Genomic DNA, 16,745 nt, shown 5'->3' on the forward strand with positions numbered 1-16,745 from the left:
CAGTATCCATCCCTGGAAGACTCCACTTGAGACGCTGCCAGCCTGAGTAAAAACCACTGACCAAGAGATCTTTTGAGATCTTTTTAAAATAGTATATTTGATGTCTCACCAAAACTAAGTCTAATTCAAGCACATATTAGCAAACTTTATGCAGACAATTCCTTGTGCGATTTTGTGGATGGTGTCATTACACAAGATATAGAAATACTCTCATCATAGGTGCTTCTAACAAAATCTAGAGTAGGACGTTGTAATTTCACAGTATTGAAAACAAAAACTTCTATCAATTATTCTGAAGCGCAGAGTACTTCAACTGAATTTGCAGGGTATTTTAAAGGAAAATGCATGTAAGGACTTCATATTTTTCATCATATATATGTGTGTGTATATTTATATATATAAGTACCATGAATGTACTGAACATAAATCTTTCCTTCTCAAATGATTAATGAAGCTTTTCACAGAAAGGTTTTCCTGGAAACCTGCGAAGCACACCTTCAGAAGTAAAGTAAAAGGCAAGCAATAATTTTGCACATGAATTTGTTAAGGTAGAAAAAACACCACCTACTCAATATGTAAGGCTAACAAGAAGGAGAGTTATTTCAGAGAACTAGTGAACTTTATTTTTATAACCCTCAAACTATTTAGGTCAATGGAACATTTCAGTGATCTTTCCCCCTTTCCTCCACTGATTTCACTACTGGAAACTATGGCAAACAGGAACAGTCTCATGTTATACTACTGAGCATTGGACACTCATTTACAAGTTTAACTGCAGTTTAAAATGCATACATCTTCATCTTAACAGCTTCATATACACACACAAGAGAGCTCACACAGTCATGCAGTACTGAATTTTTTCCATAAAAAGCACAAATTTCATAAAGCTCTCTTAATTTGTCTCCAATTTTCCCCCTAGAAAATACAATAAATCCCAACCACACAGTCTATGCAAAGTCTGAGACAGAAAAATGTTATGAACATTAAAGTTTCCATGCTACTAAAAAAGTTAGGGCATTGTAAAAATTTACTTATTATATTGAAGAAAAGTAATTTTTAGGCTCATGTATAAATATACATTAATACACAGGGAAACATTTTCTTTACTTAAAAGCAGTATCTTGCAGTCATAAGTCCATGTTCAGATAAATTAGTTTCCCCTATTTATCTACGGGAATATCTGTAACTAAAGAAAATACAACTCCAACTCAAAATACTCCAGAATCTGTAAGCAACAGCTTATACTAAAACAGCACAGTTTAACATTGCATCTTTATTGGTATATTATAAACAGACTCACACCTTCCTTTCCACTTAGTTTAAAAAGTCTTCGTGTGGAGTTTTTTTCGGTCATTGATATTTGCCATATGCGTGCCTGAGGCTCAATGTCTGTTTTTCAAATACACCATGGTACTAGCAGCGAAATTTCCCTACCTCTCAAAAAGAGTAAAACAGTAGCTTGCCTCCACACCATGAAACCCACACATCGAGGGAGGCAAAGTACTTCCTTATTTTAGATGCAGGAAATAGAAATTCAAAACAGTCTCACAAAAAGCCTGAAGAAATCAGGAAGTCCTGACTTAAGTCACCATAGGCCAAATAAACAATTCCAACCCCAAAATCATCTTTAATTATAATATTCCTAATTTCTCAGCCTGTTTTCCAAACCTTGTATTTGTATTTATATCTTACGGACAGACACGACTTTCTTCTACAGAAACAGCACATTTTTTGTTTCCGTTCTTGTCCCCTACCACCACCCTGTAAGTGAAATCTGTTTTGTGATCTGCCGTTAGGAATATTCAAAAGTACAAAAGGACAGTATCACAGTCTGATACTGCACTGATGCTCCCTATTTGTTGGTATTTCATTTACTGAGTAGTAGGAGAAAAGAAGATAATATGGCATATCAACTTTGATTTCAACTTCTCTGTCTTTTCAGGCAAGATTTGATTGGTACTGAAACAAGAGAAAGTATTTAAATAGAATGACTGACCTTCCATAATCTCAAAGTCAAATGGTTATTTTTTAAAACTATTAAGAATGAAGTAATTTATGGTAGGCAAATATCCACTGCACAAGTTTAATAATTAACTCGGAAGCCTATGAATAGACATTTTGGCATTACTGACAAAATTACTTCTTTTGTCATCTGCCCAATTAGTCGCTTCTCCTCTTCCTATCAGAACTTGATTACTTCTTTACTACTTCTACAGTAGAAGTAAAACAGAAATTAACTGATCTGAACAGTGAAGAACATGAGATCTTGATAGCAGACATCCCCCTTCTATATTAAAAAAAATCAAATTATTCTTGTGTTTTGCAGAGCTGAGGACACAGGTATCTTGCCCAACTTAAGCATGAGCTCTTTTGGTTAACATTGCTTGCACTTCCTTCTAGATGAAGAAAGGAGGCTTAACCAATAGAACAGCTCATTTCTATAGCTCTAGGATGGATAAGCTGCACTTCATTATACCTGAAAACCATTTGTTTATCATGATGCAATTCCAAGGCAAGAAAGATCTACAGGAGATTGTCTAATCTTAAATATGAGCTTCAGCTCAAAGTTGCAAGTTACTTGATAAAAACAAGACTACTGTCTTTTTCTGTTGTTATGAAAAAGGTTATGTTGATTCTAACTGCTCTGAGAAAATAAATATATTTTGTGAAAACATCAGATTACTTCTGAAAGTAATTCTTCAAATTCTTCAATTGCACTATTTAATTTTTTTCACTTCTGCTAATCCATCACTTCATAATACAATTTTTTTTTAAATTAAATGTAAAGACTTGACTGATAACTCCTCTTGCAGAAGAAAGCTTACCATTTCATCAACTTGTTTCTAAAATACACCTTTGTTGGATACTGTTATTTCCTCCCACAAAATGTGAGTAGCGCAACGCCACTGGAAAGTTAAGTTTGCTAATGTTGAAACACACAAGATAGAAAATGAAAGATATCCTGTTTTGGTACAGTTAGTCAACCTCTCACAAGACAGCCTGATTGGAAAAAAAATCTTCAGCTGCCTATTACGGTTGAATCTTAAATTGAAAAATTAAATTTCTACTCCCGGGGCATCAGAAACTTGGGAAGAAGCTTCCCAACCTGCAAGTACACGGTTTTAATCAATCTTTTCTTTTTTTCTTGACCATGTCTGAGTTTGTCAAACTGCAATGAAAAAGGATACATCAAAAAATTCCTTTTTCCTTTCCCCAAGAATCAAGAGCTATGATAGAAACTACTCTTTATAGGAAGGTGAAGTGATCTGACTCCCCTCTTTGCTGGGAGCTCAAAGAGGAGGTTGTCATGACCAAAAGAAAAGGTAAGGTCAAGAGCAATGCAGCCCATCCCAACTTTTCCCCAATGCTAGCCAAAATCAGTTGCACTGTACAGAAGGCAGAAAGTTACACAGTAATCATTTACAGTTGCAGTCCCAGAATCGAAGCAGCTCCAGCGGCATCAGTATCATAACACTCCAATTTTTCCTCTAAATGGCATCTCTGATTATATCTCAAGTCCAAACTACTGACGAAAACAGTATTATGTATACATTGCATTAAGAAGGATAAAAGCTATGTTATGAGAGCCTGAACGCATTTTTGAACAGAAAAGCAACAATAGGAGAAAACGTCAAAAGACACCTCTGACCTTACACTCATCAAGAACTAAAAGCAAAAGAGACTTTTAGTCCTTTCCTTACTCCAATCCAATCTGCCAAGTGGAACCAATGAACAGCTCTGAGTGTGCAAATTACTTCTTTGTGTTACAACTCTATTCTTTAGATAAATAACCCAGAATTCTCCTGAATATGGTCTTCCTAACAAGACTCTTCAGAGCTTGTTTCAGAACCACAGCATCACTAGTTCTGAAGACTTCTCCAACAGTCTGATTTTACAAGCCAACAGCATCTACAAACACTTTAAGGTCATGCTACGTCCAGAAACCACATGCACAAAACAGTTTGTGCGGTATGAGAAAGGATGAAAATAGCCACAAACATTTTAGTAAAAGAACACAAAAGCTCTTCCAGGAAGCATACTGATATATTCTCTATAGAGAGAGCCTAACTTCTTAATGACATCTCCAATTCCAAATTCAGTGTACTTCAAAACAAAACTAAACAAAACACACACCCACAACCAAAAAACCAACCCAACAAAACACACAATCACATCAACAGGGCAGCTTTCACTTTATCACCCTTAATGGGCATTTCGTTATTTCCGTCACCATCTTTGCTCTGCTAGTGTTGGCAACAATAGCCTGTTTCAAAAGCCGTAACGATTGTTGCCAATACTAGCAGAGCAAAAACTTCAAGTCCTAATAAGTCTATCATTTGGCTGGCACCATTTGTGGCCCTGTATTCCTACAAAAGAGGATATATAGCATGTAATAGCAGGTTTGAATGGTCCCAAGACCACCACAAACCATATCATTGGTATGTTGGCAATTGTTTAATTGTCAATGAACTTAGTAGTAGCTGGAGTTTAAGGAAGAGGACAGCAGCTCACAGAAGATGTATTAGAGCAATAAACAAGCTAGGTAGATCAACATGGCAGAAGAACCTTTCCTCTTTACAAGGGGAGAGTAAATTCTTTCAGCTTAATACTAACAGGATTCTTTGCATGCCTACAATCAAAGCTACTTTATAAGAGATTAGGATAATAACATATTGGTATAGTAAGATTTCAGAACAAAGGGCTCATGAGGAAATTCTATGATTCCACCTCTAGCACTGACAGCAGTGCATAATATCAAGACAAAGTTAAGAGGCACCAGTATTACCTCTATTTTCAACTACAGCTTCATGTCCTGCCTGGTATTGTTCTGCACAACCTGGTATCTGTGAAAAGGCATGGGGCAAGTATAACCAGGGCAAACTCACTGTCCTACCTTCAGTCTCGCTCCTCCCTGAAGGACCTTCCCCATCTACTCCTACTCTATCAACTCCTGGCTGGAGAGGCTTTCTCCCCTCCTAAGTACCTTAACATAGAGTTACTCCACACTTGTAGTCAAAGGTGCTCCTAGATCTCAGTCGTGGAATTAACATGCCGGACTCTGTAATCCATACTCCAGGAAGATGGTGCTTGTTGTACTGACACCTTGCACTTTATCTTCTATCACAGGCAGCCTCTTCTCCCTCTTCACCTATCCCCCAGGGACAGGTTCCTGCCCCATCAGTATCAAAAAGTCTTCCACATCCCCATGCCAATAAGGAAGTCCTACCGAACCACCCTCACTGCATGTCAGAAGGAGAATGATGTACACACACAGATACAGAAAACACCATGCTACCAAGGCTGAGAATCATGAAAAACTAAGTGGCACTACTGGAGTGCAAAGTGGACATCAGAGCAAGACATTAACTCTTTCTTTTCCTCCAACAGAAAAATTCTACATCTAATCTGTTTCAACTCCACCACAAATTAAATGTAATGAGCTTACAAATTCACAGCAACTTTCCCCTCAGATACGAACCCTTATGCTTAGAATTTCCAAATCTGCAATTGGCTCCATGCAGGAAGTTCCTTCTGGTCTTCTGTGGCAGATGCCTTTCAGAAGAAAATTATCTGAGCTACAAAGAGGCTTACTGACCAAGTTAAGAAGGCCAAAACACTTCGAGAACTCTGCAAATAAATGCAAAATGAGTACTGATTACTTTTCTATTTAGTTTCGGTGAATTTTATTCTCCGCTATGAAGCATCAACCCAGTAAATCCACTGCTCAGAAGTGGAAAATTACAAGTTGCCCAGAGAGGTTGTGGAGTCTATCTCCTTTGAGATATTCAAAAGCCATCCTGCTCTAGGTGGCCCTGCCAGAGCAGGGGGGATGAGACAAGATGACCTCCAGAGGTCCCTTCCGGTCTCAATCATTCTGTGAAATAATGATCACTTGTACTCAATGAAATACTATTTTCACTGTGCACATGGTATTAAATATTAAAAAGGCAGACTTCCAAATCATCTTCCAAAGTAACTGACTTAGAGAGAAGGAACAAATTTTTGAGCTTTCTTTAGAAGCTTCTAACTAAAATATAGACATAAAATAAAGAACCTGGTTTTATCACAAGATCCCCATTTCCTTGGAATAGTAAGTGTAGCATCATCTATCAGCAGCCAGTATGAGACGAATGTCCTGACCATCCTTCCTTCACGTTTTCCCATTTGAAATAACCATTACGTCTGTAATACAAGTACTACTAACCATCTTCTGAAAAACATAACTTCCCCAACCACAAGACAGAGAAAAATTTCCTAGCTGAAATCTCCAGATGTCAGGAAAAGCTTCTGGCCTCCTCTTCTTTGGAAAGTACATTCCAGATGACATACTTAATTTTGTGTAGTCAGGGCATTTTTTTGGCCATTATTTATTTGCTAAAAAAGAATCCCAGCCTCCATAGAAACAGTATTTTCATAGCAGTCATTGACTACATGGGAAAACAGCCATCTCATATTAATGCATTTTATATGTGGATATGTAACACCAATAGACTTTTATCAGGAAGTATCAGTTTTCCTCTGAATATATTCATACCTTAGAATTTAATACATCTGAATACAATCCAGCACTATCTGAATATTATGCAGCTTTTAAGAGAAAAAAGATAAGAACATAATTACTCAATATTTGCATAACTATTAGAATTCAAGGATTTCTTAGTTATATTTTTTAAAGTTAATAATATGACTCATGAAGATCTGTAGGAAAAAAAAACAAGTATGTATTCCACTTGTGTTTCCAGATCAATTTTAAGTTCTGTAGCCCAGACACACAAGCTAGAAACACATTTAGGTAGCTCCAACCTACAGACCAAAATAAAGCCTTAGTTTGTGTAGTGTTTTCTACAGAGATTTCCAAGCATCAGGTCTCTGCATCGTCTCAGACCATGCAACTGAAAAAACAAGAAAACTTTCACATATTTCTCAACTCTATAAAAAACAGAAAAATGAATGCATACAGGAAATTTAAGAGGGGAAGCTGAAATAAAGAAATCATCATTTGGATTTAAATCAGGATGAATTAATAAAGAGATCCTAAGTACTGTCCCCATGACAGTTTGTATTGTATAAATATTGACAGGGAGTGGCAATCTTTCAGTTAGTTAAAGCCAATCCTTCACAAGATTTTGAGTATCAGAATAGACTTTGACCTGTGCTCCAGTTAGAAGCTGGTACAGATCCCGTGCTGGATCTCCCCTAGCAACACGGGTAGCCAACCAGACCAAGCAACTGCTTCTCATCTAGACAGTCTCTAGACCACTGTCACTAAAGATGCACCACAGCACATTATACTCTGCTGATGTTGTCTGGATATCCATCAATACTGAAAAGCCCAAGAAGAAACCTGACTAGAGTTTACACTACAGGAGATCCAATTGTCTCAGCAGAGCAAAACACTATGGACAACAAGAGCTCCAAACCACTTTCCTTCTTCACAAAGATCAAGTTTCAGCTCTTGTCCAAACCACTGTTAATTCAGGTGTCTATTTCAGCAGACTACTGAGAAAACTAAATGATGGTATTATCTGCATTCGTTTTAAGTGAGCTATAACTGGGTGTTGTCTGCATAGTGCTTACAGTTTTACCAATATTGTCTCGTCATCCTGCCTTTATTGCTGCTTGAATGACTGGTCAAATTAATGCAAAGCCAGAATAGTTTTCAACTGTTCTCTAATTTTGTTCTCAAAGAAGGAAGTTCTCCATTTGGAACTGCAACTTCTTGATGACAAAGGAGTTTCAATAAATAGCATCAAGCAACATCCACAAAAAAATAGAAGTTTTTAATTACATGTTTTGGGACCTCTCAAATTGAAGATAAACATCCTGTATCGAAACAAACATCTCAGTATTCCTTGGTAAGAGACCTAAAAAAGCTTTTTATGTAGTACTAAAGTATGCCCTAGGGAACTCTGCTAACAGCAACTGTGAGGCTACCAATATCATCTGCTCACAGTGCTTCTAAATATTTATTAAGTTCCCAATGAGTGGCTCCTGAAGCTATCACTGTCCTCAAAGTCAAAGAATTACAGACCAACAGGTTGATTTTCAATTTGCCCAACAAACAAATTCCAGGTGTTTCCCTCTTCCTTCCCACCTCCCCCAAAAAAAACAAAACACTCTGCAGTTGCCAGGGAAAAGAACATTGTTTACAAATATTTTTACTTGATAAGAGCACTTATAAGCTACTACACAGTTTTGAGGGTTTTTTTTCCAATTCCTCTTGTTGAAACATGTCTTAACATCAACTTCCTATTATCATTCTTGATTAAACTTTTTACGGGAAAAACCCAAATCATTACATTCCTACAGCCTCTAGTTTCATGAGCAGACAAATGGGCTAAGTTATCTGTTATTCCTGTATAAAACTTGCCATACACTGTGAATCAAATGCTAACATTTTGACAGCCCCACCATCTCTACTGATAAGTCTCTAGACATTTATATAACATTAAAAAAGTCTTCTAATGGGTGCAACCTAAAATGAGAACCCACCAAGTTACTGCATGTCCAAAGCCAACTTAAAGTTGGCATTTTACCTTGGATTAACATACCAAGTTACACGTTTTGTCGTTATTTCACATCATCCTATATATTTCATAATTCTTAGTGAGGAGCAGGCAATATTAACCTGCAATTATAATCAGTTTTATATATAAAGCTTGAATATGGTAACTTGAAGACACAGAATTATATTTCTAGGTCAGCCAGAAGTCTTATTTTAGATCTAACTACAGAATCACAGAACGGTTTGGGTTGGAAGGGACCTTTAAAGATCACCTAGTTCCAACCACCACGGCCATGGGCAAGGACATCTTTCACTAGATCAGACTGCTCAAAGCCCTGTCCAGCCTGACCTTTAATACTTCCAGGGATGGGGCATCCACAATCTCTCTGGGCTACCTCTTCCAGCATCTTACCGCCCTCATAGTAAAAAACTTCCTTCTTATGTCCAATTTAAATCTACTCTCTTTCAGTTTAAAATCGTTGACCCTTGCCTTGTCACTACAGGCCCTAGTAAAAAGTCTCTGTCAGAAGAGAGAGATATTCAGATATTCTCTCAGAATATCCCCAAGTCCTTCTCCACAGGGTTGCTCTCAATCCATTCAACACCCAGTCTGTACTGATACTGGTGACTGGCCCAACTCAAGCGCAGGACCTCTCACTTGGATCTAAAGAACGGCAGAAACGCGTCCAAGGAGATTTAGTCAATCGTGACATTTCCCCTTACTTTGAACTACCTTCAGACAACTTACAGCATTCTGAAGTTGACACTCTGCAAATGTACCAACTCTGCTTTTTCTATGCATGAGCTTCTTCAGCAAACAAGTAAGCATCTCAGATACTAAGTTTCTCTAGCATTTTATCACTCAGATTCTAAGAGCATAGTTAACGTGCGACAGTTATTTTGATAGATAAGAACTTCTGAACTAAAGGTACTTTGAGTTATTTTCTTTGCTTTTATTTTTTTAAATTTATTTACCAAATCCCTAACCACAAGGTCTTCAGGAGTGCTTTCTGAAAAGTTAAGCAGAAGGGGAAAAAAGGTCTAGTGACAACAGAGATTTAGAACTCCAAAACCCAAAGAGGATGAGATCTTCTTACCTTTTCCTATGCAAGACTGATGAACATGAATTCATCTAGCTGAATATCAAATAGACAATAGACCTAGGAAAACAGGTGAATCAATCTCTGTACTTGTGTATATTTGGTGCACCAAAAATGGAAACCTCTTGAGACTAGATAAAACAAGTTTGTCATATGCAGTGTTTACTGTTGTCAGTTAATTTGAAGCCAAACTGCTGAACCAGTGAAACATTTGACATCTTTGAAGATTAAGACCATCAAAAGTCTGAAGTTTTAAAAATCAACTCAAGTAATTGTCTAAGTACTTGAACAACTGAGTTACTCAAGTGTCTACATAAAACATGAAAAGACTTTCTGAGTTATTATCATAGCAGAGAGAGTGCCAAGCAGCATTTTCATGAAAATTTATTAGTTATTTTTGAATCAAAAGCATAGGCAGCTTCAGGTCAAGATGTCCCACATCCATTCACCTGTTACACCCTTCCCTCCCCACTCTCCAAAAACTGGAAGCCCATAAAACCCAGGGATTTAGGAAGAAACACAGAAGAATAAGAAATCTGTTTTTATTCCAAAATTGTTGTAGAAGTATGCTCATTGAATACTACTTTCCACTGCTTAATATCATTAATGAGACACTTAAGCTCAAGTTAATAGCTAGTTACTTACATTGCCTTTGGCTCTACTTAGCACACCTATGGTATTCCCCAGTATCTGATCATTGCACACCCTAGAGTGTGACTACCTTGTGACACAGCCTTGACAGTCTTATTAGATCTTTTTAGGACCGTAGAATTCCTAGCATCTGATATTTTGAGATAAAGCAGTACATTATGCTGTGGCACATGCTTTACACAGAACTTGGGCTTTAGCCTCCTCATGGCTCATCAGAAAAGGCAGCCTATCTATGTTTTCCCAGCCTAGTACTAAATCAACTGCATGGAAGCCCCAAAGAAATAAACAAATTTAGTTACAGTTGCAAGTTAGTCAGTTTTCTCTGTTTTTATTACAGTTGCATAAGAGAAAACAGGAAAAATAAACACATCTCTCTCCTGCACTTCAGCTTTATGAATTTCCTTCCTGCAGCATGTAAACTGAAGTTACACAGTCCTCTGTCTTTTCCGCCTGCTCTGTTGTCCGCAGTCTTCTCCCACACCTTCCTGAAACACTAACGCACCTTCCTTCATATCAGCGCCCACCCCCAATCTTCTTTTAGTGTTTTCATACCACTTCACATACAAATTTAGAATCCTTCTAGCATACAGAACCTAGTTTATGATGTTCACAAAAAACAAAATGGGTACAAAACTGACTAAAGGTTATTCCATGCCTGCCTTTTAGTCTACAGGGGCTACAAACTGATGGAGAAGAGTAAGGATAGCAGCAAAATGAAGTAAAGCTAAGGAGGATAAAACCATCCTAAGAGAAGCCAAGGGCATTGCTGAGACTTTTCTTTGCACAGTCAAAACAAATGCATTTCTTGAAACTAAGGGAACTCCAGCATTTTAAGCCTACAGGTATAGAATATCTGATGCCGAATTTAAAGTGTCTGTGTATCAGTTATTCATATATTACCACTCAGATACACACAGTTAGCTAACAGCTTTGCTCAGGAGAAGTGAAAACAATTATAAGTAACATCAATTCACAACTTTACTCAAAAGAAAAAGGTTGTAAGATTTAAAAGGTTTTATAAAAAAGGATTTTTTTGTGAAGTCTGATCATAAAAAAAAAAATATTTTATTTTCAAGGGTACCAAGCCTAGACACTGACAAGTTTCCCTCTTTAACCAGGGTCTGGGGAGAGGGGAATGGGGTGTTCATCTTAGAAAATATTATAAGTGCAGATCAATTACACCTATACCTAAGCATTTCTTCCTTAAAAACATATCCACATAGATTACAAGGGATTTGATATATAAATAATACCTTGGGCCAAGAACGATGCTTGTAGTGTGGATCATCACACTAAGAACTGGTGTAAAATACTTAAAACTCTTTAGAAAGGGTTAGATACTTAAATTCTATACAAAAGAGCCCGAAAACCAATCCAGATGACAGATATGAAACTAAGTAAAAGTCCAGCCAGCAGAGAGAGCGATACAGTGACCAAACACAAAGTTAACCTACTAACTGATGTCTTCAGAAGCAGCACTTTGGTTTTTAAATGGTATTAGTTTAAGAGAATAGTATCTGTAACTAGGGCCAGCTAAAAAAAAAGACAACATAATTCTGATGACTACACCATAAGAAACTGCCTTTAAAAGAATACGCAAAGGTATACCCAAAAATCTCAGAAGATTCCTAAAAAATTCTCACTTTAAAGGACATTCTTAAGATCTGAGATGCAAACACATGTTCTAAAACTTCACACAAGCATGACAGGAAGCATCCCAACAAGTTCATTTCCAAACTGACTACATCTTAGCTCCAAATCACAACTAAGATAACTGAAAAGGGGCAAATCCTTACACTGATCAAAAGGTGAAGGAATACAGTTAAAGGTACTATCAGCTGCACGTTCGATACCTGCAACCTCCTTACTATCACTGCAAGAAGGTCCCCACAGTACGGCCAGCATTAAAGCACATCCTAACAAATTGAGTCATGGTTAACATAAAACTCTGGACTCTTAATTGGATCCATACTCTTGACATCTGTCAATAGAAGCTGGGTGTAAAAATGTAGGATTTGACAGTAGTCTTGAGTGACAAAAATTAACACAGTGTATCCTAAGCATTAGAGCTCTTCTCATTAGCTGTGGTTCTAAGACGACAGATGTGTAAACTAGATTAAAAGCAGCAACTTAACTGGAAGATGCAGTGCTATTTTCCCTTGTGGCAGCAATGTCCACAAGGCTCTGCTGTTATCCAGGGATGTAGGTTTGACCTGTCAACATTTCAGAAGCTTGCAAATCAGTAATAAGCTAAACAGAGTACACATCATGATGAACTTGTACAGATTCTTTCATTAGGTTCTTCTCACTTCTCCATCACCTTATGCTCAAGTGAGCTTTCCACTAAGAGCCATGCAGCAGAAGATGAAGAATGACTACTGAGAGCTATCTCCACCCCCACACCTCCCTTCCCCCCAACACCAAATGTCAGAGTTCATACTAGGAACAAATTCAATTTACTCGTTCTCCTCTCTGACAACAGAAAGTCAGGGGGAAAAAAAATACACTAAAAAACTTTTATCACTTACTACAAAGAAAAGAAATTCTCTACTTCAGCATAAAAGCACAAATTACAATTTGCTACTATTTAAGGGCATCTCTAGGCATACCAAAGTACCCAGCTACCTCCCAAATTGGTTGGATTTGGCATACACTTTGTTGAGATACTTTTCATAACCAGAACTAAAATATCATCCATTTTTGTCAAGCAGCTACCAAATGATGTTGGTTTTATGTCAGAAAGTGTTATGGTTTGCTTTCTTATGATGCAATTACAACACGGACAGCACTAGAGAGATCTAGGTAACCATCAGGTATGACCAAGCAGGGAAACACTTAGCAAGCAGCCCTCTATCCCAGGCCTAGCACACCAACTAGTTTAAAATGCATTTAAACCCCTGCCATGACTACTTCCCCACCTGTAAGGCCATATCAGTCTTAGGGCTGTTTTACACGTCAGTAGTTAGCATTTGCAAACGTCTACGCTAAACAGGCTGAAGTCAGTGCCGCAGTGCTTAACCACAACGTAAGAAGACCTCACTCTTAAAATAAAAAGAGCTGTTGAAGAGGGAATTGGAATATCAAAGCTATTTACAGTCTTCTGCCTACACACAGGACTGGCACCCACGAATTACGCGTTTGTACAAAGTGTCCACCGCCCCTTACGACAGTCGGTGAGGAAAAGAAAGGTTCATGAAGCGAGAGAGATGACAAGTTTTGAGGCAGGACCGGGCGGGCGCCTCCTTGGCATGAAAGGCGCTCTCCCTGCACGGAGACATTCACGCACCCTCAGCTCAACGCTGAGTAAACAAAACACTAGTGCGGAGTTAAGCAGGGTGGTGACTCAGCCGGGAGTGGGAGATTCGGTCCCACAGGGTAAGAAATTCGGGCAGACGGGACCGGGGGCCCATCGGCGCTCCTTACTCACCAGCAAACAGTCCACGTTCACTTCGGATTTGGGGTCCTTCAAAGTCACGTCGATTTTTTCAAACCGAGACTCAAAACTTTCTCCCGTCGACATGTTTCCGGAGATAAAAAAGCTTCCCTTATTCCAGAGCAAAGTAAGGTTAAAAATAATGAAAAAGTAAAAAAACAGGAACAAACGAGCACAAAAGAGAAACCACAGAGCCTATACCAGGCTGGGGAGCGCTTCCTGCAAAATCCCTTCAATCACTGAAGTCTCTGAGGCAAGTCCCCCACGCTGCCCCGCCGAGGGGAGAGAAAGCCGAAGGAGAGTCCGCGGCGGAGGGGGGGGGGGGACGAGGCTGCTTCTCCCCCCTCCTTCACGCACGCACGCACTTTCCTGGGCTGCTCACAACTCTGCAGCAGCAGGTTTCCTCTCCCTCCCTCCTCTACTCGGGCCCCAGCGTCTCAGCAACCTCATTTTCCCAGCCGGGGAAGCCGCCCTGGGAGCCAGCGTAGCGGTTCCTCCTCCTCGCCCTGCAGGAGAGGCGGCAGGTCGGTGCCAGGTTCCGAAGGGCAGCTCTTTCCAGAAAACCAGAAGAAAAAGCAACAACAGAAAAGAAAAAAAAAAAAAAGAAAAAAGGCAAAAGCTTGCAGGCACACCAACAAGGCAAAAGTGAGAGGGGAAAAAAACCGCAGGAAAATCCTCTCGGCGGCGTGTCTCAGCACCGTGGGGTTGGTCCTTCCATGGGCACACAGCGAGGGAGCCCGGGCGGGCCGGGGGGAGAGGCTGCCCCTCTCCTCGGCTGTGCCCTGCCTGCTCCGGGCGGGCGGGCAGCGCAGGGCTGCCAGCTGCGCGCACGGGCCGCTCCGGCCGCCGCTGCGAGTGCCCCCCGCGGGCAGGGGACGAGTCACTTCAACGGTGGAGCGACGGCAACAGCATCTTTCTTCCTCTCTTCTCCTCCTCGCTGCCTCCCGCCGCTGCCAACGCCGGCTCCGCGCCCCCCCTCCCCGTTCCTCCGCCTCACGTAGGGAACGGCAGCCCGGACCACTTCAGGATCGCAGCGTGAGAGGGAGGAGGGAAGGAGGTGGCTTAAGGGGAGGGGAGAGCGCAAGGTCCGGCCGCGGCGGCTGTGAGGAAACCTGCGAAAGACACCAACATGTCCGCCTTCCTGTTTGAACAGTCGGGGCGGGGGTGGCGAGAGGCGGCTGTGACGGAGGCGCAGAGCGCATGCGCGGAGGGGACGGCTCCGGCACGGGCAGTGAGGGGAAGGAGGCGGAAGGTATGTGCGCGCGGCGGGGGCGCGCGGCCGCCGCGCTCCTGTCCTTCCCCTGCCGCCCGCCGCGCCGCCGCCCAGCGGTCCGAGGGGGCGCGCGCGCGCCGCACCCGCCAGGCCCGGGACGGAAAGGGCGGGAGGGGCGGCGGCGGCGGGAGCGGGTGGGCGGTGCGCGCCGAGCGGCCGCGGCTGGACACGGCGGGAGGACGCCGCATATGAAACGGCCGCGGCTCCGGTGGGGGCGGGGCGGGTTTGACAGCCTGGCGGCGGCAGCGGCAGCTGCGCCGGGCTCTTCTGGGAGCGGGGCGAAGCGCGCCCCTCGTACCCGTTGTCTGTGTGCCCCCCCCCGTGGCCAGGCGGAGGGGTGTGCGGAGCGACGGGCCGGCGTCCCGGCGGGAAGCGGCCGTTCCAGTCAGGGGTCGGGCAGCGCCGGCGGCGTGGCGGGGGAGGACGTTGTCCACCGTCCGTCCGCCCCGGCTCACTGAAAGCGCCTGAGAGCTGCCCGCTCCTTCCTCTGCGGGAAACTGCGCGGACGGGGCCCCGCCTCCGCCGCGGGCCCGGCTCTGCCGGCAGGCGGGCGAGCGCTGCACAACACGGGCCTCTGCTCGCTGCTGGGAGGGGACAGGTGCCTGCCAGCTTGTGAGGGTCACCCAGCTCGGGGCGCCCTGGGAGCTTCCGGGGTCTCCATCGTCGGAGATCTTCAAATCTAGGTGGCCCTGCGTGAGCGGGACGGGGCTGGAGAAGCTGACCTCCAGAAGTCCCTTCCAGCCGCAGCCACTCTGCGATCCTGTGTGCCTGAGGAAGGAGAGGCCACCTGCCCCAGAACCAGGAGTCCGGAGCATTCTAGTTTATGTCCTGACAAGAGCCATGTGTGAGGTAGCACACTTAACTTGGAAAGAACAGAGAGATGCAGCGTTAGACATGTAACCCGTGCAGCGTGTCTTGGTGTTTCCAGTTTAAACCTTACTCCCAGACTCCAGCAGGGACCGTTTCTTCAAATGAGGAAACTCCAGTAAAGTAATGATTTCGGATAATGCTGGGCAGAGGCCGCTGTACTGGTTCAGCTCTTTGACTTCCACCGCAGTTCCAGAAATGGCAATGGCATTTTTACAAAGATCACTAAAAATTATGTAGAGAACGTCAAGTCATTAATCTCTGGTCACTGAACAGTTGCCAGTAGCAAACTTCAATCACTAGCACTATGAGTTATTTTCAAAGTCATGGTTAAGAAACAAATTCTCTATATCCAAGTGCTAGGGCATTTGAGCTGTTCAGTCCTGGATATTCACTATTTGCTGTCTTGCTTTATTCAGAGTAAGAAAGAAATGGGATTGTACAGTTTGCTTTTTCTTGTCCACAGCTGCCTGCACCTTTGTTTTTGTTTTCTAATGAGAAGTATGTACGGTTAAAGCAAAAATACATGCTACAACAGCACTACACTCGTGTTTACTTTCACTCGTTTTGTGCTGGCTGTTACCACAGCCCTTTGATTTGGAGGGTTTGGTCGCTCTTGGAAATGCAGATGTTCCATTTCAACAACCACAGTCCAAAGAGAACATCTCATGCAGTCCGTAAGTTGCAGGGTATAGGCTTGGGATCATTTCATATATGATGCAGCAAGTAATTCTTAAAATACAAAGAAAATGCTTCTTACAGTCCTCATATTAAACAAGACGAAAATCATCATTGGAGATACAGAGCCTAATTCACAGTGCTCTTGGGCACCTGGTTTAGGCATTAAAACGTACACAAGGATGATGGCAGTCCTCAGCAGGGTGATTCAAAGCACCTAGCTGTAAAGAATGCAAA

The 16,745-nt window shown here is 41.8% G+C and overlaps 1 protein-coding gene across 1 annotated transcript in view; it reads right to left on the reverse strand.

Annotated features, from left to right (window-relative positions):
- The window catches only part of ROCK1 (Rho associated coiled-coil containing protein kinase 1), a 100,488-nt gene extending 85,632 nt beyond the window's left edge, over positions 1-14,856 (reverse strand). The window contains 1 exon segment of the mRNA XM_068396182.1: positions 13,685-14,856. Coding sequence (XP_068252283.1) covers positions 13,685-13,777 — 93 coding nt within the window. The 5' untranslated portion in view covers positions 13,778-14,856.
- Between the last annotated feature and the right edge of the window lie 1,889 nt (positions 14,857-16,745).

Source organism: Nyctibius grandis, chromosome 3 (assembly GCF_013368605.1).
Source record: "Nyctibius grandis isolate bNycGra1 chromosome 3, bNycGra1.pri, whole genome shotgun sequence".
In the NCBI taxonomy this organism is placed as follows: Eukaryota; Metazoa; Chordata; class Aves; order Nyctibiiformes; family Nyctibiidae; genus Nyctibius; species Nyctibius grandis.